At 34.9% G+C, this 27321-nt stretch overlaps 2 protein-coding genes across 2 annotated transcripts; both read right to left on the reverse strand.

The window, feature by feature from the left end:
- Positions 1-267: 267 nt before the first annotated feature.
- CRISP1 (cysteine rich secretory protein 1) lies at positions 268-21766 on the reverse strand. Its single transcript, XM_034991002.1, has 7 exons — positions 21701-21766; positions 16429-16566; positions 12296-12386; positions 11012-11160; positions 7920-8017; positions 5581-5669; positions 268-395 (listed from the first exon to the last, which is right to left on the reverse strand). Exons 1-7 carry the CDS (start codon positions 21764-21766, stop codon positions 268-270), a joined length of 759 nt encoding a protein of 252 aa, XP_034846893.1.
- Positions 21767-24908: 3142 nt separating this feature from the next.
- Positions 24909-25948, reverse strand: LOC118000624 (cyclin-I-like). The gene is given in 2 exon segments (XM_034990406.1): positions 24909-24958; positions 24961-25948. Coding segments are annotated over 2 exon segments (1038 nt in total).
- Positions 25949-27321: the final 1373 nt, after the last annotated feature.

The following is a 27321-nucleotide window of genomic DNA, read 5'->3' on the forward strand; positions in this document are numbered from 1 at the left end:
AAGACAACATCAGGAAGGTTGGAGACATGGGAAAGCAGGGGAAGGAGTTAACAGGGAAAAAGACCCTCCTCTAGCAGAGGTTATTGTCAAAGTGGCCAGCATTGATGTAAATCTATGGATGCCCATATATGATTAGTAAAATTTAGGATCTCAGGTGTAATTAAAACCAAATGAAACTTAGCAGAAGCTACTGAAACAAAGTAAGGTAAAAGATGTAATCCAGCAGACATTTCCCCAACAGCACATTATAGTTGCAAATAACAAAGATTATTTTATCTCCTTGTCACAGAGGCAACTGGCTTTGCAGAACTGTTGAACTGACTGGGATCTGCATCCAAAACTTCGTTTTTGTGTCTTACAGTTACTGTATTCATCATAGTAGAGGCAGGGGTTAGCTGGAAGGAAAAAGCATGTTTACACAGTATTATCTCGAAAATTCACCATTACTGAAGAAAGAGATAATCTTTCCTTAAAGACATCAATGGAATTATCTCCTCCCCTCCCCAGTGACTCTGAAATTTACCAATCTGTTTTCTGTATCTGTGAGTTTGGTTTTTTTAGGTTCCACATATAATTGACATCATATGGTGTTTGTCTATGTCTGACTTATTTCACTTAGAATACTACCTTCAAGAACCATCCATGTTGTCATAAATGATATGATTTCCATTTGTTTTATAGCTGAACAGTGTACATTATATATATATATATATATATATATATATATATATATATATTCTTTCTTTATCCATTCATCAGTCAATGGACCCTTAGGTTGTTTCCATGACTAAGCTATTGTAAGTATCTTCTTGAGTTAATGTTTTTGTTTTCTTCAGATAGCTATCCAGAAGAAAAATTGCTGGATCATATAACTGTTATATTTTTAATTTTTTGAGTAGCCTCCATACGGCTTCCTATAGTGACTGCACCCATTTACATTCCCATGAACATTGCATGAGGGTTTCCTTTTCACCACACCCTTGCCACCACTTATGATCTCTTGTCTTTTTGATTATAGACATTCTAACAGGTATGTAGTATATCCCTGCATTTCCCTGATGATCAGTGATATTAAGCACCTTTTCATGTACCTGTTGGCTATATGGATATCTTCTTTGGAAAAATATCAGTTTAGTTCCTCTGCCAGGTTTCTAATTGGATTTTTTTTATTCAGCTTTATAAGTTCTTTATGTATTTTGGAGATTAACGCCTTATCAGACTTATGATTTGCAAATATTTTCTCTCATTTAATGGGTTGTCTTTTCATTTTGTTGATGGTTTTCCCTTCTGTGCAGCTTTTTAGTTAGATGCAGTCTCACTTGTTTATTTTGCTTTTGCTATTTTTGATTTTAGTGTCAAATCCAAAAAATCATTGCCAAGACTGATATAAGGAGTTTGCCCCATGTTTTCTTCTAGGAGTTTTATGGTTTCAGGTTTTACGTTCAAGTCTTTAATCCATTTGAGTTGATTTTTGTGTGTGGTGTAATATATGATTCCTGTTTCATTCTTTTGCATGTGGCTGTCTGTCTAGTTTTCCCAGCACCATTTACTGAAGAGACTGTCTTTTCCCTTTGTATGTATTTGGCATTTGGCTTCTTTGTTATAAATTAATTGACCCTATATGTATTGGTTTATTTCTGGGCTCTCCATTCTTTTTAAAAAATTATATATATATATATATATAATGTTCATTTAGCCATTCTGTTCCATTGATCTATGTGCCTGTTTTTATGCTAATACCATACTGTTTTGATTACTATATATAGCTTTGTATATAGTTTGAAATCAGGAAGCATGATTCCACTAGCTTTATTCTTCTTTTTCAAGGTTGCTTTGGCTATCTTTTGTTATTCCATACAAATTTTAGGATTATTTGTTCTGGTTCTGTGAAAAATGCCATTGGAATTTTGATAGTAATTGCACTGAATCTGTAGATATCTTTGCGTAGTATGGAAATTCAAAAAAATATTAATTCTTCCAATCCATGAGCATGGAATATATTTCCATTTATTTGTATCTTCAATATTTTTCACCAATATCTTATAATTTTCATTATATAGATCTTTCACTTCCTTGGTGAAATTTATTCTTAGGTATTTTATTCTTTTTTGATGCAATTATAAATAGGATTTAAAAAAAATTTCTTTTTCTGATAGTTTGTTGGTAGTATATATAAAAATAACTGATTTTTATATATTGATTTTGTATCCTGCAATTTTATTGAATTCAGTTATTAATTCCAATAGTTTTCTGGTGGAGTCTTTATTTTTTTAATTTTTTTAAAGATTTTATTTATTTATTTGACAGAGAGAGAGACAGTGAGAGAGGGAACACAAACAAGGGGAGTAGGAGAGGGAGAAGCAGGCTTCCCGCTGAGCAGGGAGCCCAACGTGGGGCTCAATCCCAGGATCCTGGGATCATGACCTGAGCTGAAGGCAGACATTTAACTGACTGAGCCATCCAGGTGCCCTGATCTGATGGAGTCTTTATGGTATTTTATATATATTATCATGTCATCTGCAAGTAGATACTGTTTTACTTCTTCCTTTCTGATTTTAATTACTTGTATTACTTTCTCTTGTCTAATTACTCTAAGACTTCCAGTACTATGTTGAATTAAAGTGGTAAAGGTAGGCATTCTTTTTTTTTTTTTTTTTTTATGTTAAGTTAATCACCATACATTACATCATTAGTTTTTGATGTAGTGTTCTATGATCCATTGTTTGCGTATAACACCCAGTACTCCATTCATTACATGCCCTCTTTAATACCCATCACCAGGCTAACCCATCCCCTCACCCCCCTCCCCTCTAGAACTCTCAGTTTGTTTCTCAGAGTCCATAGTCTCCCATGGTTCATCTGCCCCTCCGATTTCCTCCCCTTCATTTGTAAGACTGTTGAATCACAGACCTGTACCTCTGAAACAAATAATACATTATATGTTAAAAAAAAAAAAAAAAGATAGCAGGAAGGGGAAAAAAGGTAGGCATTCTTGTCTTGTTCATGGTCTTAGAGGAAAAGCTTTTCACTTTTAACCACTGAATATGATGCTTGTTGTGGGCTTCTCATATCTGGCCTTTATAATGTTGAGGTAACATTATACCTGTGAACCCAATTTGAGATTTTTTATCATGAAAGAATGTCAGATATTGTCAAATGCTTTTTCTGTATCTATTTGGATGACTATATGATTTTTATTCTTCAAATTGTCTGATTTGTGGACGTTGAGCCATTCTTGCATCCCTAGCATTAATCCCACTTCATTGTGGTGTATGATCCTTTCAATGTATTGTTGCAGTTGGTTTGCTAACTTTCACTGAGATTTTTGCATCTATGTTCATCAGATATAATGGCCTGTAGTTTTTTTTTTTTTTTATTGCAGTGTCATCTGATATTAGTATCAGGGTAATGCTGGCCTCATAAAATGAGTTTGGAAGTGTTCACTTATCTTCTATTCTTTTGGCAGAGTTTTAGAAGTATTAGTATTAATTCTTTAAATGTTTGGTAGAATTCACCAGTGAAGCTATCTGGTCCTGGGTTTTTCTTAGTTGGGAGAGTTTTGATTATTGATGCAATCTCCTTACTAGTACTTAGTCTGTTCAGATTTTCCATTTATTCGTGATTCAGTCTTGGTGAGCTGTATGTTTATTTCTTCATAATTTAGTCTTTGTAAGTTGTATGTTTTTTTTTTAAGTTTAGTTTTGTAAGTTGTATGTATAAATAGGATAAATTCCTTCAATAATTTCTTCAAATTAGTTGTCCAATTTGTTGCTATACAATTATTCATAGTAGACTCTTATGCCCTTTTTTGTTTGTGGGTATCAGGTGTAATGTCTTCTCTTTAATTTCAAATTGTAATTATTTGAATCTTCTATTTTCTTTTCTTTCTTCTTCTTCTTTCTTCTTTTCTTCTTCTTCTTCTTCTCCTCCTCCTCCTCTTCCTCCTTTTTCTTCTTCTTTTTCTTCTTCTTCTTCTGGTAAGTGTGGCTAAAGTTAAAGATTTTTCTATGTTCGTCTTTTAATGAAAGCTCTTCCTTTCATTGATCTTTTTCATCTTCTTTTCAGTCTTTATTTTATTTATTTTCACTTTGAATTTTGTTATGTTCCTCCTTCTACTAACTTGGCGCTTAGTTTGCTCATTTTGTAGTTGAAGAATAAAGTTGTTTTGAGCTCTTTTTTGTTGTTGTTGCTATTATAGGTATTTATTGCTATGAATTTCCCTCTTAGAAGTACTTTTACTGCTATTATAGTATATAAATTATATTAATATATATAATTTCCCCTATTTTATAATATGAATTTTGTTTTTATAAGATTTATTTGAATTACACTAAACTGCTTATATCTGTATATCCAGGTCTTATATTTTAAGCATTGTTTCCATTCCAATGTGGCCCAATCTATCTTTCTTTAATATTTCTCATCTTCTCGTGCATTTGTAGGTGAGCAAAGAGTTTAAGATAAGCATCTTTTATGGCATAGATTTAATCTTCTTGAGTAATACTTTCTCTTTCCTACTCTCATTTTACTTCAATTACATTTTTTATGCATTATAAGCATTGCTTTTATATCTTGGATTAAAAAAAACCTACCCCATCCACCCAGCATAGGTAATTAGTAGATATTTTATTTTTCTCCAACTACAATTTCTTTTCAGAAATGGTATGCACAAAGTGAGGTTGAAAGTAAGAGAAAAAGGGGAAAAAAAGAGAAAGAATAAATGAGACTTAGAAAAAAGAATATCTATCTATTTCTCTACTTAGAAAGAGAGGGATTTTGAAAAAGAGAATCTATTTTCCTTACTTTAAGAGTAAACAGAGTGACTCGGTTAGGTGTAGGAAAATAAGTCTTCTGATCTTCCAAGTCTGAAGTTAAAGGGTATTTTTCCTGGGTTAGTTATTTCTCTAAAAACTTGTTGAAAATTATCTTATCAACATTACACTCAGGGATTAGGAGCTATGTTTTCAGGAGGCTCTAGGAAAAGGAACTTTTGCTATCTAAGGGAATGAACATGTAATTGGAACCCATTTGGTTAATACTACATTGTAGGTAAGGTTTATTTAAGAAATAAAAGGAAATGCTGTAAGGGGACAGTGTGACCATCAACTAATATCTTTTGATGTGTCAGTAGGAACATGGGAGAATAAGGATCACTCCGTAAGAAATTACATGCCCTAATAAGTGGTCAGACAGGTAAGAGAGTTATGGAGCAGCAAGAAGCCAAGAACACTAATTTCAAGGTTGCAATAAGAGAACCCAGAAACTTTTTTATAGAGCAGAGAAAAATGTATAGTTATATTAACATCTTATCTGGGTTTTCCCTATTAGGTCATTAAACTTTAGGGCAGGGGGGAGGGGCTTGAGTTTAGGCCTAGACATTCTAATATCCGTTCCAACAGATTTAATCAATTATCTTCTTGGTCACTCAGGGAGGGGAAATAAGAAATAATGTTGATTTTTTCTGGGTGATGATTCAGAAAAAAGTTATAGAAAAGTGCAATATTGTCAAATCCTTAATTTGAAGGACATATGGCTCCTGGGTCAATGGTCTACATTAAGCAAAATGAATGTAAAACTTACTGCAAAGTTTATTTTCACAGTCATTTGGACAGTCCCCACATGGACTTCCTGCATTATAAGGTTTATCCCTTTTGGCAGGATCATTTCCCCTTAAGAAAAAGAACAAAGGAAAAGGTGATGTAATAAAATTAATGCTTGGACAATGCATATAAAATTTTACTCACCATTTATAATCAACTTTGAAAACAATTTTTGAAAACCACTTCTAGATAATGATGATAATCTTTTTTTTATGTTATGTTAGTCACCATACAGTACATCATTAGTTTTTGATGTAGTGTTCCATGATTCATTGTTTGCATATAACACCCAGTGCTCCATGCAATATGTGCCCTCCTTAATACCCATCACTGTGCTATCTTTAAGATAGGTTTAAGATTTCTAGACTTGCAATGATCACAATTTATCAGGCAACTGTGGGGTCCTAAGAACATTTTGAAAGAATTGACCCTATTCAGACAGTTAAGTTCTAACAAGACTGGAACCTATGAACAGTCAAGTCTTAACAAGCAGAAGAGCTTTAGAGGGATTTATAATTTGTTATTTTTCTTTATTTATACCCATAAGGACTTGGTAAGCAGTAATGTAAAAGGATATGTTAAGAACATTTTAAGTGAGTCAAATTGGAGGTGTTCTATTCATCTTGCACAGTATCATGAGAAACTTGATGCATGTTACTCTTGTGTAGAAACACATGGAGCATTATAAAAGATGAAAATTCCTCAGTATGGCTAAATCTAAAGTGGTAGATTTGGGGAGAGAGAATAGATGAGAATTTCTAGTTCTAAGCTAATACAAAATTCAGAGAAGACAGTTTTACCTGCAGATATCTAAGAAAACAATGTGGATTATAACTGATTCTTACTTCATATGCTTGAAAAATAAAGTAAATGTTCTGGTTAAAATAGCATTCTAGTTGATATTTTTCCCTTTGATATGTGAATTGCTAGAATTTCTTTTTTTTTTTCCATTTCTTTTTTAAAGTAAGCTTTATGCCCAATGTGGGGCTTGAGCTCATGAACCGGAGATCAAGAGTCACCTGGTCTACCAACTGAGCCAGCCAGGTGCCCCAAAATTTCACTTTAAAGAAGAAACTTATTACTTAATTCAGTAAGGACTTTTGTCAGACTCTTGGCCTAATCTTTGCTGCAGAATATTCTCTATCACAGCTCTATGTGTTTTACTTTTGTGTAATTGTCAGTTCACCAGAAACCACCACCAGCCCCTGAAAGATTTAGTACAATGGATGTGTTATAGATGCAAAGAGATCTTACTGTCTTCAGTACTAATTATATAGATAAAATCATAACAAATATTAACTACTGAAATCAAGTAATGATAAGATCAGAAAATAAGTCATATATAGAGCTCTTATATAAATATATCTATTGAATCTACACTGATATTGGAGGCCTCATTTAAAGTATAAATATTGTAGCCTATTAACAGATAAATAATTTTCACTGATTCATATTGAACATTTTTTATTTTGCAACACAAAATAATGGGGGATAGCAGTTAAACACCATGCTTGGAGCTCATAGTATGATGGAAAATTTGCATACTCAACTATTTAAGTATGGCAGGTTGAAGGAGACAAATGCAGACCACTCATTAACTTTCCTTAGCAGAGTATATTTAAACAGGCATTTGTAGTGAACTATTAGAGGACTATATCAAGCTTTGAACAATCTCTAATTTCTCATGATTACCACTGGAGCCACACAGTGTGCTCCTGTGGGCTCCTACAATCATCTTTGTCTGAAATTGATCTTGCTTAAAGAGGCAAGGACAAAGGTAGGGCAAAGGTAGGGCAAAGGAGTCCACCTGCCCTTCACTGAAGCAATCAGATTATCTCTTCTAGGAGTTGTTACTCACACCTTGATTAACATGTAAATTTAATTTCTAAAGAAAAGGCATATACCAATAGTTAGACTAACAAGAACACTTCAATTTTTCCATTTGTTTATTCTTGATACTCCACTATATTTCTGCCCTTGCATTCTAAATATACTCTAGATTGTTGAAGTAAATATCGTTGTTTTTTTGCTTATGCTAATCAATAACACAGAGCAAGACTACTGGTAATAGCTTTGAATTTGGACATTCTATTAATGAAATATAAATATAAATTTATTTTAAAAATATGACGTAAATAAAATTGTGTGTGTGTGTGTAATGTTTTTAGGTATTGGCTAAATGACATTTTATCCCTAAAGTTCTGCTTAACTGAAATGAAATATTTATTTGAGCTTTCTTTTATATTGTTTGAGAAACTGGATTATGTAAGAGGGATATATTTCTAAAGGCTTTGTGAAACCAAACTGTATAATACATACTCATGACAATAGTGACAAACATAGAGATACTGAGTTGACAATCTTTTGTCGCATGATGATATTCCACAGCCAATGAGGTAAGAAGTGGCCCAAACAATCTGTAATGATAAAGAGATTATTTTATTAATAATTTGACTTTTGCTAAATGATTACAATACGAATATTGTTATCCATGGTTGAAAATAAACATGTTTGCTTTTAGGATGCTTTGAGCATGGCTTATTAGGAAGTCATAGAAACAGAAAGATTTCCATGTGTCTGGATAGCACACATACATATGCACACTTATTGGCCATCCTTAATCCTGGCTCACTCTATTATCAAATCTATATGGAAAATCAGGTAACATGATGAAGGCTTGTTGGTGATTATATCGAGATCAAACCATGGGAGGAACTTTACTTAATCATCAGAGCAGAAGCATGGCATAGAGTAGAGTTGGCCTTTGAGACCAAGCATCTTGGTTTCAAATTCTATCTCTACCACTTCCTGGTTGTATGGTATTTACCAGTTTACGTTTTGAAATTTTATTTTTTTATTTGTAAAATGGGATAAAATAATACTATCTTCTACCTCATAGGTGTATCGTGGGAATTGGATAATAATTTTTTTAAGTGTTTGGAAGAGGAAATATTAAGTTACTATCTGAGTGTGATGGAACTAATGGTCTTGGATGTAAATAGTGGGTCTAGGCTACCTTTATCTGAAAGACATATAAGGTTGGAATTGATATCACAAATTTGTCAGATTTTTAGCTCCAAGGGTGATCATTCTATTTTTATCCTCTAATTGTTTGATAAGGCAAATTATGTGAATAAATAGTCTGATGTTATAACATTCTTGGATTCCTAGAACATATCCTTTTTGTCCAAGGGTGTCAATTTTAGAATCAGAATGCTATTTGCTAGTCTTTTACTTAGAATATCTGCATTGCTATCCATAAATGATTAAGTCTATGATTTTTAAATAGGCAGTCTTGAAAAAGCAGACAGAAGTTGGAAGTCTTATGCTTTCTAATATCAAACCTTACCACAAAGCTACAGCAATTAAAACAGTGGTACTGGCATAACATTAGACATATAAACCTGAGAAATAAAATAGAGTCCAGAAATAAATCTTCACATATATGGTCAAATGATTTTCAACAAGGATGCCAAGATGATTCAGTGGGGACAGGACTGCCTTACCACAAGTAAAGTTGGAAAAACTAGATATCTACAAGCAAATAAATGAAATTGGGTCCTACCTTCCACCATATAAAAAATTAACTCAAAATGGATTAAATACCTAAGTGTAAGAGCTAAAACCATAAAAAAACTCTTAGAAGGAAACATAAGGAAAAAACTTCATGATATTGAATTTGGCAGTGATTTCTTGGATACGACACCAAAAGCACAGGCAGAAAAGGAAAAAAAATAGATAAATTGGACTTTATCAAAATTTAAAACCTTTGTGCATCATAGGATACTATCATCAGAGTGAATAGGCAGTCTATGTAATAGGAATTAATGATCTCACTTCTATGTGGAATCATATACCTGCTAAAGCATAGATATCCAGAATATATAAAGAACTCTTACAACTCAGCAACAAAAACCCAAATAATCTGATATAACCCAGCAACTCTAACTGGAGATAGAACCTCTACAGAAGTAATTTAGGTTAAATGAAGTTCTAAGGGTGGGACCATAATCTGATAGCGCTCATGTCCTTATAAGAAAAGGCACCAGAGTGCTGACACTCATGCTCTCACTCTCTTTCTCTCTTTCTCTGCAAGCCCGCACAGACAAAAGAAAAGGAAAGTCTGTGCAAGGACATAATGAAAAGAAGGCAGAAAGAGAGCTCTCACAGAAACCAACTATGCTGCAGAAGTTCATAGACTTCCAGCCTCCAAAACTGTGAGAAAATAAGTTTGTTGTTTAGTCCATCCAGCCTGTGGTACTTTGTTATAGAAGTCCAAGCAGACCAATACAGCACAGATGTGAAGAAATCAGAAATTTCATTGCTGCTGGGAATGTTAAATAATGCAGCTGTTGTGGAAGACAGTATGCCAGTTCCTCAAATAATTCAACATACGATTACCATGTGATCCAGAAATTCCATTTCTCAAAAGAATTGAAAGCAGGATATGAACAGATATTTGCACACCAATATTCATAGCAGCATTATTATCAATATCCAAAAGTAGAAACAACCTAAATACACATCAGTGAATGAATGGATAAAAAACAGGTGATATACACATACAATGGAATATTATTCAGCCTTAAAAAGGAGTAAAATTATGGCACGTGCTACAACATGGATGAACATCAAATGAGGATATAATGCTAAGTGAAATAAGGCAGACACAAAAGGACAAAAATTGTATGATTCCAGTTATATGAGGTATCTAGAGTAATCAAATTCATAGATAAAGAAACTAGAATGGTGCTTGCCAGAGGCTGGGGAGGGGGGAAAATGGGAAGTCATTGTTTAATGGGTACAGAGTTTGGGAAGGTGAAAAGTTGTGAAGATGTATGGTAGTGATTGCTTCATAACAATTTGAATGTAGTTAATGCTACTGAACATTAATACTACATAATTTTAAAATGATTAAAATGGAAAATTTTATAAAATATATTCATATGTGCATATCCAAATAGTTATTATGTGTTATATATATGAAAATATTATATATGATAAATAAAAATAATATATGTATATATTTTACACATACATACATATATACATATAATTTTACCATAATAAAAATAAACTAGGAAGAAGAGGATTCTCTGTATTATAAGGTACTATTATTTTCATTCTTTACACATATTAGAAATGTAATTTATAAGTGACATTGATGTTTTATGATTTTGTTAATTCCCAAAAGTCCAAATGTATAAAAAAGGAGACTAAACAGTTAAGCAGCTTCTCTAAGCTATCCGTTGAGGGAATCACATTTCCTTATGTTTCAAATTATAATAGGAACTCAGTGGGTCAAGTGTAAGTTTGCGAAAAGTGGGTAGAATAATTTTCTCAGTCACCTATTTTCCACACATGCTTATAGTCATTTAAACAATGTGTATATTTGCAAGTACGCAGGTTACCTGAGTGTAATGCTCAAATGTTATGTCATCATCCGTTGATGTCCATTCCCCGTACTTGAAATATTTAGATTCATTGTACCAGATTTTAATTACATTTGACCATGAGATAGGATAAGTTGTCAAATGCATATTTTCTCCACAAAAAGTATCTGAAAGGGAGAAAAAAAGTCTGAGTCATACTTGAAGAAACTTCTAAATATATTACAAGGATATTTTCCTCATTTTCATTTTACAAATATTCCACTGGTCATCCAAGCAATGTCTTATAAAAGAAAACAAACTCAGCTGTATCTCTGCTGGCAATCATCTTTTTCATTGATGAGTGAACTTGTGGTACTTAGGTTTGGTGAGAAGTTGACAGTAGGAGATGATGTACAAGCTTGGAAATCAGATCAACATTTCAGTCTCTGCCACTTCCGAGCTGTTGAGAAGGGTGAAACCAATCCAAGTAGCCAATGGGTTGTAACAGGACCCATGACTGGAAAACAGCCACAGAGGTATTCCTTATGCAAGGACCTTGAAATAAATATTTGCTCATTTAGCCATCCACTTGTGATATGGGTTCTTGGTCAAAAATGAAATTTAGGAGTGATCTACCTTTTTCTGGGGCAGAAAAGACTCATACTGCTAATTCATGGGTCAAAACATTGGGCAAAAATGCCCAATAATCTGTAAATATGGAAGTTTCATTAGTATTTTAAAAATATTTTGTAATAAACAAGCATCTCATAAATGTTAATAATGTCTACTTGTATAGGAAGTACTAATAGATTTTCTGGAAACTAGCCATGATCCACCTAATATATATGCCATGAGATGGACTTATTTATGAACACCTAAATTTGTTCTCATGTATAGCTCAGTAGAGTTGAATAGAACTCACCTCTCAACTGTATTAGTATTTCAAAGCCAAAGATATCCCTAGGGTGATATTGTGTGTAGCTGAAATAACTACATAGAGTGGAAAGCTTCTAGCTATCCAGCTCTTCATCCAGTTATCACTGTATTACTCAACTATTCTGTAATATTGAGAACTTTCTTATTTTTTTTTATTTTTTTTGCTATGTTAATGATTCTTATTTCTGATGATCAGCAATTGGAATTTGAAATTTGAATATCCAAATTTAAAAATTAATAATAAGAAAACAGTGTGGTAGGCCACCATCCACTGTCGTTTATGGGGCCATATCATAGACTGAATGACTTAACTTACGCTTGCCAGGTTACTTAACAATTCCTAAGGACTTTTGAGTACAGAGGTGAGTTATTCAGATGTATACCCACTTGTAATTCGTCTCTTAATTGAGTTGCTCTCTCTTAATTCACACTGCTTTGACAACATTCTGGCATTTTGTGCAGCTTCTTCACTCCAATCCTACAGTGGAAGAGTAAAATATAAGCATGTGGTCTTATTGGCATTTCCATGATAATATTCTAGTTTATTGTTTCTAAAAATCCAAGGCTAGCAATATCCTCAATTTTATAAGCTAACAATTTAAACAATAATATTAAATGTTCTGGTTGGAAAAGGAAGACAAAACTTTTGGCTCACTATGTTAGCCCTTGAATTAACAAAATCAAAATTTGGTAATAATGTTCAGATGTAGCTTCTCTCTCAGAAGTGTGAAAGGTTCAAGTAAATGCTTTCAGTAAAACAGATCAGGGTTAGAAATCCATTCCATTATTTATTAGTAGTTTTATCTCTGACACATTATTTAATCTTTTTGAATATGTTCTTCATCTATGAAATGTGACCCATCATTCATGCCTAATAGTTTGTTCTAAAGTTTTAATGTAGTAATTCATGCAATACAATTGTGATATGACAAATCTTATACTATGTGCTCAATAAATAAACAATGGCTATGTACAGTGTCACACATCTCCATCTAAAATTATAAATAATACTAAAAAATAGTAGCTAATACCACATGCCGGGGTATGTTACCAGTTCTGTATGTATATTTTCTCATTTTGATTCAGAGCAACCCTACAAGGGAAGTATTATTATTATCCCCATTTGCAAATGGGGAAACTGAGGCACAGAGATGTTGCATAATTTCTCAGGATAACACAACCAATAAATAGCCAAGAAAGAATTAGAATCCAGGTTATTCTGTCTTCAGAATGTGTGCTCTTAACTCTTAATGTGTGTCAATTATGTGTCAATTGAGTTGAAGCATTTTGTCAGGTGTATCTCCAAGTAAGTTGAAAGGAGGCAGAAAGTCTGTATCACTAATTATGGGGACAAATGTTCTCCCTAACACTCTTTAATCCTTACACTGTGTACATCCACTTAAAAGACTCCCAATATCTGAATGCAACACATCACCAACAAAAGTTGTAGACTTCATTTTTTACTACAGGTTTTGACATAAATCATTCACTTACTCTTTAGAATAAGTTTTGGATGACACCTGACTTAGATTTTCAACATTTTTCTTGGTGGCAAAGAAGTTTAACTGTTATATGTGTATGCTTCCATCTGTGTTAGTTTTACAGAATTGCCCTTCAGGTTGAAGGAATTTACTAAACCTTGAGATGAATTAAGTAAGTCATTAACCTAGGCTCAAAGCAAAAACATGGTTTTACTCAGCATAATACCCTCCAGTTCCATCCACATCGTTGCAAATGGCAAGATTTAATTTCAAAAACTAATTATGTAGTGTATGGTGATTAACATAACATAATAAAAAAGTTGTCTACCTTAAAAAAACAAAACAAAACAAAACATGGTTTTGTAAGGTTTGATTGTTTCATGCAAGAAAAGTTGTATTTTAGTAGTGGATACATCTACCCGAGGTCGTAGAGATGATACAACACATCCTGTTAGGACATAGGATCTCCTGGCAGTGGGAATATCATCATTGTAAAAAAACCTTAGTAAAAAAAACCATGCCTATTATGACCGGGTTACCAAGTGATTAGGACTAGAATTTATCTGGGTAATTTACAGCTCATTGCTTGTTGTGTATGCTGTGATGTACTACCAGGTCACTTTCTGAACTGAAGCACTTATTTCCTCTTAAGCTGAAAGTCATGTCCACTGACAGCTCTACTGTATGTCCTTTCTAAAAATTGTCCTGCATCCAGGAGCATAATCCCTTCCCTGGGGTAATCCATACCCAATATCTGGTCAATGTGGGAACTGTAAATTCCAAGCCACTTCCCTCCTACTCAGGACAGCTCCAAAGGGTTGTCTTAGTTGTACAGCTTCCAGAATTATCTGAGCCCTCTGTTGTGACTACATCATAATCCAACTTTTCCATATGTCCACTGCTGCTTCTCTCTCTACCTCCACAGGTAGGTGTCAATCTGGGGATTGTTCTCCAATAAACATTCTGTGTGCTAATCTCCATCTGAGTATGCTTATCTTGTCACATAAACTACCTACAACATTCATTACATACAGTCTGTGGTTCAGACCTCTTTGAGGAAGCTGTCTGGGATATTACCTCTGATTCATATTGGTAAGATGCTCCTTTTTTTTTTTTGTGATAGATCCATGATTAAAATCACAAGTGGGTATTCATGGTTATTACACCAAAGCTATGAATTCTGGCTTTAATACATGGTTCCATTTAATCGGTTTCTAACCTTATGCATGGAAACTTTTTCAGAAAATCTCTGCCTGACAGCTGTGATTGGCCCTTCAGCCCTGCTGTAACTCTATCAGTTCCTTTCTAGCCACATCCAATGCATTGTTTATGGAACAGCTCAACTCTCATATTCCTTTGAAAATCTGATTCAGTCTTACTGGTCACCTAATTTATGGTCTTGTTGATCTCTCGTACCTTTACACTTTAGCACTTGAATGTATTCATTCTTACATTACATTCTAAAATTCCCTTTGTATTTGCCTTTAACCCACAATAATAAAATCTCTGAATCAGAGGCTATATTTTCCATTTACTCTAAAATTTCTTTAGAACCTCCTAGCTAAATGTGTTTGCTCTTTTGGAAACCAAGTTAGTTTAGACCCTGTTGGAGTCCAGTGAGTTTGGACCCTATTTGTACTAAGGGAGGTATGTAGTGAAGAGCAGCTGCCTGGAGCTGTGCCATTTGCATTTGAATCTGCACTTATTCAGTACTTATTACTTTGGATTTTAACTAATTTCTCTGAGGTGCAGATTCATTATCTGTAAAATGGAGAAGACAGTATTATCTGCATCACAGAACTGTTGATTTAAATGAGTTAATGTAATAAAGTTCTAAAAGAGTGCCTGTCAATAGTAAGTACAATCTACATTTCAGGCACAACACTCAATGCAAGAAGGCCTATGACAGCTACTGATTTTTATTGTGCTGTTTAAATAACATTTTCTATTTTAAGCTGACCAAGAGATAAATTTCAAAATAATGCTTTTATTCACTTGCTTCCCACCCTTTGTCATTTGTATGAGGAAGCTGTCCCTTAGAATCATTCTCCAGAGCCAGCGCTATTTCTAATTCTTGTACTCTAGACCAGTCCAAGGTTAAAGGGACCAGGATAAGTTTGCACAAAAACCTGAGTGATACTTCTGGGAGATAATACATATGCAGCTAATCACCTGGTACATCTGAGACTGCCCTAAATTTGTTTTTTTATAGCACCTAGTGTGCACACACACCAGGTTTATAGTGGAAAGACAATTCTCTTTTTATGGGATGCAAGGGAACTGGGAAATAGGTTTGTCAATATTGGCTTATCTGGCAGCACCACCTGACTTAGAATCTGGACATCTTGATTCCCAGATGAGTGCCTAGCCTCTGGGCTGTTGCCCCATGAAGACAGTTATGAATTGCCTCTATAACTTAAAGCTCGCTATGCAGACAATACTGGCCGGCAGCTTCAGCTTCAGCTGGCAGGTTGCAGGGGTCTCCACCCCAGACTTTCCAAATCAGCATCTCAGAGAGTGGGGCCCAGGAATCTGTGTTTTACCGAGTTTTTCAAGCAGTTTGTTCAAGATTGAGAAGCACTGTCCTAGGGTACATTATGAATGAAATTAGACTGTCTGAGTTGGAATTGTTGCTCTGTCATTTAATAACTGATTTTGGGAAAGTTCCTTGCCTCCTCCATGCCTCCATTTCTTCCTCTCTCTTTTTTTTTTTTTTTAAGATTTATTTATTTATTTGAGAGAGAGAGAGAGAGCACACAGACACAGAGGGAGAGCGAGAAGCAGACTCCGCTGAGCAGGGAGCCTAATTCAGGGCTCTAACCCAGGAACCTGGGATCATGAACTAAGCTGAATGCAGATGCTTAACTGACTGAGCCACCCCAGGTACCCCTGTGCCTCCATTTTTCTGCTGCTAAGTCATAGGTTTGTTTGGGAAGACCAAACTTTTAGTATACTGAAAGTGAAGAGAACTTAATAAAAACTCAGTAAACACTATTACTATTATTAACATCGTCGTTGTTGCTGTTTAATTAATCTTACCATCTTCAGCATGTTTCTGGCTGATGGAACTACTCCTCTCCTGAGGGTGTTATGTACAGTAACGATTTCTTCTTGGACAGTTGCCAATTCAGTGAGGAGTGTATTATATGGAACATATGGAACTGGAGCTGGTTTTGCCTGTGATCAGAAAATTATTAATTAGTCTTAATTCTTTTATGTGTAATTCATCATGTATATTACTTGCAGACCTATAGCAATATGAATTTGTAGTTTATATTGAATGGATAATGATCTACAGCATTTTAAAATTAACAATTGCTCAATAGATTAGTTTCCATTTCTCCAGTGCTAGTCTTGTGGGTTTCTGAATGTCATCTGACATTATACAAGTATATAGCATAATGCCCTGGATATCCTGTGATTGGGTTTTTTCAAATTTATGGTACTTTGGGCCATGTTAAAGTACTTTTTATCAGGCAATATAAACCATAGTGGAAGATATCTTGATATCACACCTTTATTGACTGACTTCTCTTCCTTGGCTCCTATCCCACCCTACTTCCTGCAAGTGTTCTCTTTGCTTCTTAAATAAACCACTTGCACTTGAATGCTGTCTAAAGGATGTGTCTAATCTAAGATATTAATTATTGAATACAAAGCCTCCAGTGTCTTCAACTCAGATTCTACCTTTTCGTCTTATGCCTATGAAAAAACATTAGCATTTTTATACATATATGTAAGTATAACATAATTAAAATCAGCTACAATCCAGAATTAATGACTATTCTTTTAATTTATCTTGCAACTAAGAAGAAACTAAACAGCTTTAATATTTTAGGTTAGCATTAATTGCTATAAAGAGCAGCTTCTTCTGTGTGTGTATTATCTATCACATGCACTTCATTCCTTTTGTTTAAAAAGTGGCAAAACATATGTAATATAATTTGAGTAGTATCTCTTTATTCCTCAAGTACCAAAGGACTATTAGCAATTTCTGAATGGATAGGATCCAACACCATACCTTGCTCAAATTTAGTAGTTATTTCATTTATTTTATATCAACATAAAATAGGAATGGGGCAAAGGCCTAGATACGGAATCCAGAAGACCCCTCCAGAGACTGTCCCCTGTGGACATCATTTCTTCAAAAGCCCACTCATGTGGTGCTATTTTCCTCCATACTTCAGGTAGCTCTTGTCTAGGCTAGAGGAGAGGTGGGGAGCCACCAGAATTCCTTTATCATAGCCAAATTAATTTTCCTTGTTCCTCTGAACTCTGCTCCAGTGAAACTCAAGACATACTGCTCTACCATCTCATTTCTGAACATTTATTTTCTGATAATGTTTTCCTATCAATTCCTCTCATTCATTTAATTTGGGACTTCTGGGTTTTTTTTTTTTAAGATTTCTTTCTTTCTTTCTTTCTTTCTTTCTTTCTTTCTTTCTTTATTTATTTATTTATTTAGGGGAGATAGAGAGAGCACGAGCTGGAGCAGGGAGAGGCAGAGGAAGAAGGATAAGCAGACTCTCTGCTGAACAGGGACCCCCATGAGGGGCTTGATCCCAGGACCCTGAGATCATGACCTGAGCCTAAAGCAGATGTTTAACTGATTGAGCCATTCAGGTGCCCTGAAACTGGGCCTCCAAACAAGCTCTCAAGGGCCTTCTGAAACAAATTCATCCTGTCCACCCTAACTTCTGTAGTCAACTCAAAGGACTTCAGCATTCACATGGATGGTTCCAAACATCTGATATCTCAGGCCCTTGAATTCTTCCTCTTTTAGATCTCTCCTCCAAGTCTCTTTAGTCTCCACGATGATGGTCACAGTCTATATCTCATAATCACTCCAAATGCCAAATCATCTGGTCAAACTTTTCCCTGCCTGATCAGGATTTCCTACTCTTCCAGATTGCTAAGGTCAATCACTCTGACTATTTTCAACATAATCTAGTCTTTTAGCTCATTCTTCATTTTCTCTATTTTCCCTCTCTTGTCTTTTCTTTCTTTTCTATTCATGTTCTCTTATTTCAAACTTTCTTGCTAAAATATTGAATCCTTTCCCACCCATTGTCATTTAGGAACCCGCCCACTTTGGGTGGGACCAAAAATTTCCCTGCCCGCACAGAGTCAGATGAACATTAGCAGAAAAATACTCCACAAAATGCCAGATATTGGTATCATCCAAAATTCTGATGTCTAATCTCAAATAGTGCTTTAATTTGGTCATCAATTCTACTAATTTACCTAGTTAATTCACCTTGTCTTTCTTCATAATGTTATTGCAGAACTTGTGCACTCTACCCCAATCACATTGACCTCTCTCAGTAGAATCTGGTATGTCCTACTTTCCTCAGTAAAGAGGCAGCTATTTCAGCTTCTCTTGGTCAGTCTACCAATCTGCCTCTATTTGTTCTCATTCTTTCCTCCTTATCTCTTGTGGTACTACTGAACAGATCATACTTTCCTGGTTTTCTTAAACCATTTATTGAGGTATAATTGACATGTAAAATCTATACATGTTTAATGTATACAATTCAATGAGTTTGGTAAGTATACACTTGTGAAACCATCTCCACCATCAAGACAAACAAACAAAAGAACACAAACATAGCAATCACCTCTCAAAGTTTCCTCCTGCCCCCTTTACTGTTACTATTGTTATTATTTTGTGTATCTTGTAAAAGCATTTAACGTAAGATTTACCCTGGATTTACCCTGGATTTAAAACTGGATGTCCACATGCAAAAGAATGAAATTAGACCCTTATATCACACCATACATTAAAATCATCTTGAAATGGATTTAAGACTTAAATATGAGACCTAAAATCATAAAACTCCTAGAAGAAAACATAAGTAAAAAGTTCCTTGACATTGGTCTTGGCAAGCACAGATGATAAAAGAAAAAATAAGCAGGTAGGATTGTATCAAACTAAAAAATTTCTGCACAACAAAGGAAATAATCAAAAAGATGAAAAGGCAACTTAATGAATGGAAAAACATTTTAAGCTATATATCTGATAAGCAATTAATATCCAAAATATAGAAGGAACTTGTATAACCTATGAGCAAAAAACAAAACAAAACAAATAAGCTGACTAAAAAATACACAAAGAACCTAAACAGTCATTTTTCCAAAAAAGACATATAAATGACCAACAGGTATATGAAAAGGTGCTTAACCTCATTAATCATCAGGGAAATGAAAATCAAAACCACAATGATATATCACTTCATACCTGTTAGGATGGCTATTATTAAAAACAATATTTCAAGTGTTGCAAGGATGTAGAGAAAAAGGAACCCTGATACACTGTTGGTGGGAACATAAAATGGTAAATCCATAATGGAAAATAGTATGAGGTTCCTCAAAAATTAAAAACAGGTCATTCTTTCAAAAGCTATTTCTCCCCAGTGTTATTTATTCCATTCTCTTCCACATTTCCCCAAATCTCACATTACTCATTATTTTTCCATTGTATCTTCAACCAATTCTTTTGTCCTTCCCACTGTATTTATTCATAATCATGTTGCTTGTAACTTAAAATAAACAAACAAAACTTTTCATTTATTTCAGTTCCCCATTCAATCATTGTACTTTATACTTTCCTTCCCTATCAAAATTCCTGAAAATGTTGCCAGTACTGGATGTCTATAATTTCCCACCCTTTAAGCAATATAGTCTTCATTCACCTTTCCCCCATTTATTCCACTAAAACAAGGGTTCTATAACAGGAATGATATACCCCCTCCTTAAGTCCCCCCTTCCTTCCCCAGGCATTAAACAATGTCTAGAAAAATTTCTGGTTGTCATGACTGAGTTGGAGGGCATGCTCTGCCATCTTGTTGATAGAGGCCAGTGATTTTTGTTAAACATCCTAAAAAAGCTCAGGACAGACCCTCTTGACAAAGAATTATTCCATAACAAAATGTAAGTAATTCTGAAGCTGAGATACTTTACTTTGAAACAACTCCTATTAAGGTCACTAACAAGCTTAATTTGTAAATTCAATGTTTTTTTAGTGTCTTCATTCTACTTGATTTATTGGCCGCTAACTCCCCTGACTAAACTCTCAGTGTAGAAATAGTCTTTCCGTGTAAGGGACAACACATTCTCTTCATTTTTCTCTGAACTCTCAGACTTCTCTTTCTTCACCTGGACTGACTATGGCTATAGCCTGGCCTCCTACTGACCTCCCAGCCTTCAAAAACACCCTTTCGCCTCTATTTCTCCCCTCCCACTCCCCATCCAGTCTTTCACAATCCATTCTCCAGTCATCCATCAGAGTAAACATTTCAAAACACTGACACAATGGAGTCCCTTTCCTGTTAAAAGTCTTTCAACAATTTCTTAGAAATAAAAACTATATTTTTTACAAGGCCTGTGAAGGCCCTGCTGACCTCTCACCCTCTATTTAAGATATGCTCCCTTACTTTTCTCTTCTTTGGTGTCAATGATTTTCTTTTAATCATTGCAATGAGCCTGTTTTTATTCTGCCTTAGAATATTTGCCCAAGCCTGTCTCTTCATTAGTATACTCTGTCAGCTTGTTCTACCAAGTGATTCCAGTTTATCCTTCAGATCTCAGATCTATCATGTCCTCCTTACCAGAGAAGTCTCTAATTACCTCAGACAAGATCAAATCCTGTTATTACCTGATCACAACTCCCTGTACTTTTCCTTCAAAGATCTTTTTGTGTAACATCTACTAGATTCTCATGGAAAATTCTATATGTCAGTAAAAAGTGATTTCTGTCCAATTAGATGCCTAGTAGCTCAGTAAACTGTAACATTGAAGGGGAGTTTAAAATAAGATTCAAGCCTAGTCATTAGTCCATTTGCTTTCTACCTGGAATCTAAAAGAGAATATACCATATTGTTTATTTTTATTGGACAAATAGTAACAGTTTATTATTTCCTTTAACTAGGATTCATGTTTAAATTTTATGCAATGAATTTGTGTTTGGAGCTTAGTAATTCCTGCTCTACATTCTCAGCTTTTTGAATTATCCTGAGGAGCTATAATGAAATTGGCATAAGCCCATGGAGCCAAACTGGTTAGGTTTACTTCCAGGGTCTGCCACTTCCCAGTTATCTGACATTGGCCACATGACTTCACCTCCCTATGCTTTGGTTCTTTTCTCTGCAATGTGAAATTAAGAATAGCACTCGCCTACTAGAGCCTATGGTGAGACCAAGGTGAGTAACTGGCATAGAGTCCTCACAACAGTGTCTGTAACAAAATGAGTTCTACAGGGGTAGCTCTTATCCTTTTCTGGAAAGTAATTATGAAACATACAATCCTCACATACTCTTATAATCAAAATAGGCAGGAAACCAACAGCGGCAGCCAGATACAGGAAGTATTTCATTGTCATCCCTGAAAAGAAAACATAAATTTAGATTATTATCAACTCCTGGGATTATAATAACCCTGTTTTATTATAACCCTGTTTTCAAACCTCTTTTGCATATATATTTACATTTTCTGCAAAAAGAGACCCGCAAGATCAAAACTAAGTTGAATATGTTAGTCAGTGGAACCAACAAAGGAAGACAGAACTGTAATTGGAAGAAAGATAGATTTCATGTCTTAATCACCAGAACCTTGGAATATGTTACATTACATGACAAAAGAGAATTAAGGTAGCAGATGGAATTCAAATTGCTAATCAGCTGGCTTCAAAGTAGGGAGATTGGGGCACCTGGGTGGCTCAGTTGGTTAAGTGTCCGACTCTTGATTTCGGCTTAGATCATGATCTCAGGGTCCTGAGATAGAGTACTACTTTGGGCTCCATGCTCATTGGGGAGTCTGCTTAAGATTCTCTCTCTCCCTCCCCTGACTCCCATGCACACGCACACACACACACTCTCTCTCTAAAATAAATACATCTTTAAAAAAGTAAAAAAATAAAGGGAGATTATCCTGGATCATCCATGCAAGTTCATAAGGGTACTTAAATGTGGAAAAGGGAACCAATGTCAGTGAAGGATCATGAGAAAAACTGGACCTATCATTGCTGACTTTGAAGACAGAGAAGGGAACATGAGCCAAGAATGTGGGCAATCTCTGGAAGTAGGAAAAAGCAAGGAAATGGATTCTCCTATGGTGCCTCCTTGTTGAATCTTGATTTTAGCCCACTCAGTGAGACCCATTTGGACTTTTGACCTCCAGAGCTATAAGACAATAAATTTGTGTTGTTTTAAGACACTAAGTTTATAGTAATTTGTTACAGTAGCAACAGAAAACTTATATAAAAACACAAGATTATATCTGAGTTCTCTATTGCCTATAGAGAAGACATGTGATCATAGCCTTAGTAATTTATATACATGACTTATATACATTCTGTATATATGATCACTCTGCTAAGAATGGTTGTCATTGTGAGTCAGGCAAATCAGAGCTAATATACCCTCTTCTTTATTTCTGTTTGATAAGGTTGCTGACTCTAGGGTATTCAATTTATTAAGTATAGGTTATTAAATTTGGTTAGCACCTTCTTTTAACAATCTGCCACGCTTATTTCTGAATTCATCCCTGCTGAGTGGAAAGCATTAAAAGCCAACAGTTTAGTTCTTATTTTAAAGAAAAATTTCAAAGAACTGGTTAAATGACTAGTGCTGAATAATACACGTAATGAGATTTGCCGTTGCTCTCAAGCTTCTCCTGCCCACTGCCAAAGAGGGGAATTCTGTAAATCAATTCTTTCAGGAAACATGAACATGCAAATAATCTCTTCTTTATCACTCTTTTTTTTCAATTCTTTCTTTCCCTTCCTTTCTTTCTCCTTCCAAAATGTCACATACCCCCAAACCTTCAGATTTATAGTACTATAGCACCATAGATGATGAAATATGAATTCCATTCTTTTACTTAATCCTCAAAAAATCCAGTAAAACAGATATTTTCCATCTGAGTTAACTGAAGAAAAAAATAAAATAAAAAAGAGCTTCTGCAATATAGTAGATTGATATATATATTTATCATACACACATTAATATTTATACCCATTCACACTGAAGTGTTGTTAATCAAGTTCTTCCCCATTATGAAGCTGTCTATAACTTCTGTTGCACTTCCTGACCGGAAATATGGAGTGATGGTGTGTATGCTCATTGCCTTAATGTTTACAATGCTTTCCTGAGTATACACTAACATGTACCTTAATTATACCTCAAACAATCTGTTATAAAAGGTTTAAGAAATAGAAAGAGTTACCTATTTCACATGAATCAAACAACTGGCACTAAAAATTTAGATTTTGTCTTTCAAGTATTTTTTTCCTTATATCCAAATTTAGTACTTAAATTTACACCTAAACAAATAATTTATATAAAATATTTTATCCTATTTTTCCCAGAATTTCTTTCTTTCTTTCTTTTTTTTTTTTGAGGACAACTTTTATTGCTACCAGAGGCTTTTATCATCAGTACATGGTTCTGACTGCAATACCTTCTTCAGACTGCACAGGGAGCTCAGGATCCATAAGTCATTAAGAGAAATACAGGTAGGGTAAATAACTTTCATCAAGAAAATACTAATAGCTTAACATAAATCTAGGGTACTGAATTCAGTTATTACACGTTACAGACCCCAATCATAGGGCTGCCCCAACATCTAGACGGTCTCTCCTACTGATTATAAATGAGTGAAAACTGATCAGTTACCAAAAACAAAACAAAAAAACCAAAACCTTAGTTGTTACATGTTTCTTTGGTGAGCACCTGGATATACCTAACACAAATTCTTTTATACAAAAGTCAAAAATGCTTTCAACAAATCTCAGAGTGTCCTAATTACATGCCACTTTTAAGTTCCAATTTAAGATAAACAAAAATGAAAACAGTAATTTTGTTTCCAGCCTCCAAGAATTGAAATGAGACAAACACAAAATCAATGTGGTAATGCCAGTCCTTTTTCTATTACCACCTCTCATTCATATGGGGCAATTCTGAAGTACCCTTTTTGGATTAATCTGAATCCTGGATTAAACATGGCTGTCACACTGAAATAATTTATTCACCAAATTGCTAAAAAATGATTTTGAGGGTTTCCTAATCAGTGGAAGTCAGGCTATAGATCCACATGCATAAAGTTCATTAAGTATTCAATAAAGAAGCAAGCAAAAACGAGGAAAATTAAATCAGGATGCTGGAGACAGAGTGTGTGCCAGCTATGAATTCTGGAACTTTAAAAAAAACACTGAATATGAATCTTTGAGATGGGTCAATCTCCATTACATTTTAGCAGAGAAAAGGGTGGAACTGACAAACACTACAAAATTTTTTTTTACTTTAAAAAAAATTTGGATCTTTTGAATTTCACACTTTTTTTGGTCTTTAAATGCTTAAATAATGTCGATTATAATTTGCCACACAAGTAAACGGGCTTTTTTTCTGGCTCACTTCAAATTGGCCTGCTAAGGTATGCACCTGTATATAGCCTTTCCTGGTTTTCCCATGTTCCCATTCCCAGAGTAGTCTACCTTAGTTTGCACTTGAAGGTAACACTGGAAGCTACATGACAGAAACTGGCTGCAAAGGTGGACAAGGGGAAGCATGCCCTCTTGCCTTGGTAAATCAGTGCCACATACAGAACCCACATTTTCCGAAGCATTATCTTCATTATAGAGCCATTTGAGTCCATCATAGAAGTCATCCACTTCCATCTCCTCCACTTCGCCATTAGCAGAGGTATGCTTGCACCCACGGGCAGCTGGCGGCTGATGGCAGAAGGCTGCCGCACCTCTGCCTGGCACTTCCGATTTGCTGTTGTCCTTGGAGAAATCTGAATCTGGGCCTGCAACAGAGGAGGGATGTAATCTGAACACTCCTTTGTCACAGGTCACCAGGGTGTGCTTGAGGGGACGGTAGACATAAAGGGAATTTAGAGGCAGGGAAGACTGCAGAGAAGAAAGGTGATGCCCCACAAGCTCCTGACAGTGGATCAGCCGGGAGCGCTCCATCTGTGCTTTCTGAAGCAGTTCAGTTGTAAGAGGAAGCCACTCAGGAATAAGTTTCTCCATTTCCAAACTAACCATGGCCAGAGCAAGCATGGATCCTGTGAATTGTAGAAGTTGGTTGCAGGCCATAGAGTGAAGGAGTTGCTTGGTAAGGACTGCCAAATGTTGAGAGGGGCTCAGTTTGGGCAAACTGAAAAGTAACTGAGGCCTACTTGACACTGCAATGGCATGGAAAATGTGAAGAAAATCCAATGGTGTAGCTGTGTGAAGATCCCAACTCAACTTATCCAGAATAATCCTCTCCATCCTCAGAATTTCTGACGAAGAACAACCGCAGAAACTGTCTCTTGCCAACACCATCAGCACTGGAATTCTCTCATCCTCCTCAACAGTCTTGGCAGCTAGGAAAAAACAGCTGATTGCAATACAACTCAAGTATTTTGGATGGGCCTTTACAGTAGCTAAAAACCTGCCCAAAAGACTGCTAGCCAGAGCAAATGTTTCTGGGTAAAGGCTGAATTGGTACTTGAGTTTGGCCAGCCACTGACTCACTTCATCTCTCTGGGATGGAGAAACATTCTGATTTGTAGGCATTTAATTTCAATTATTATAGTGTACTTCATCATTATTATTACTTATGCATATTTTAACACAAACACCAAGCCATTTTTAGGACTTTTTTCATGAATAACCATAGGATTTGTGCTTCAAAATTGAAATCAGTTGAAATCTTTAGACTTTTCCTTAAGATGACTTAAATGTAATTTTATTTCTAAGTGTACCTGATATATAATAGTGTTTAATAAATATTTAATAAATGAATTAGTTGAAATAATTGGTTAATTCAGACACACACACACTCACATGTACATGCACATGATCTGTTAATTCATTATAGTGCAATATAATAAAACTCATACTGATCCTGGAGTTAAAACACTACTGTTTTATCCTAGGTTGTCCTATTATCTATGATGCTAGCAAATACACAAGTTCTCTGAAAATCAACTTCCTTTTGTTTAGAATGAAGTCCAATATGTTGGAGATACAAATGGCATATCAGGAATATATAACACAATCAGATCTTTAGTGTTTAATTTTTTTTTTCAAAATGCTGTAATCTGCTTAATGGGCTTCATAATCCAAGTTTAAAAGCATATCATATTTTATAAATGGAATCTAATTAATTCTGGTAGAAGTCCTTTGAAAACATACAGTACTGCCCATATTATTGTAAATATATAAAAACACCCTGGAGATTTTACATACAAATATAATATCTTTCTTCTGCCATAAATGGGTAAAAAATCATTATTTTATGACATAAGATGCATAACGAATTTGATAGAATCCTGTGTAGTGATGATTTAATGCTAGGATTTGTATTCTATGCAAGAATTGAAAACAATCACCAAGTAACTATTGCAACTCTTGAGAATGATTACAGGACAATTACTGTCAATGGGGATTATAGTTACCTTAGCATTTTTGGCTCCTCCAAAGAACTTTGATTTTTTTTTTCAGTAGCATATAATTTATTAATAACTAGCTGAAGTTCCTTGGTGGCTCTGTGTTAAATATCTTCCATTTATTTATTGACTTATTTTACTTAGCAGAGTTAAGGGCAAACTAAGGACAAACTCAAAGTTAAGGACAACTAAGCTGGAGGGTAAGTGCTAAAATAGAACCCTCAGCTCTTTGAGTCCAAGTTTTGGCTTGAGGTTTATGAACAGGTAAAATGTGCACACTCAACCAAAAACTCCTCAGAGAACAGAGGCTATAAGGAAAATAGGAGGATACCTTTGTTTATTTAAGAGTCAAGTATACACTTGGAGCAACTGAATCAAAACATGAAAGTAAAGGTTAACACTTGGGCAACAGTAGTATGTTAAGCATTTTTGAATGAGGATTGAATCCAGGTTATTATGAAGGTATCTCTGTTGGCCAAGAATTATTATGAAGTACAG

This window comes from Mirounga leonina, unplaced genomic scaffold, assembly GCF_011800145.1.
Source record: "Mirounga leonina isolate KUSES-001 unplaced genomic scaffold, KU_Mleo_1.0 Mir_53, whole genome shotgun sequence".
NCBI lineage: Eukaryota > Metazoa > Chordata > Mammalia > Carnivora > Phocidae > Mirounga > Mirounga leonina.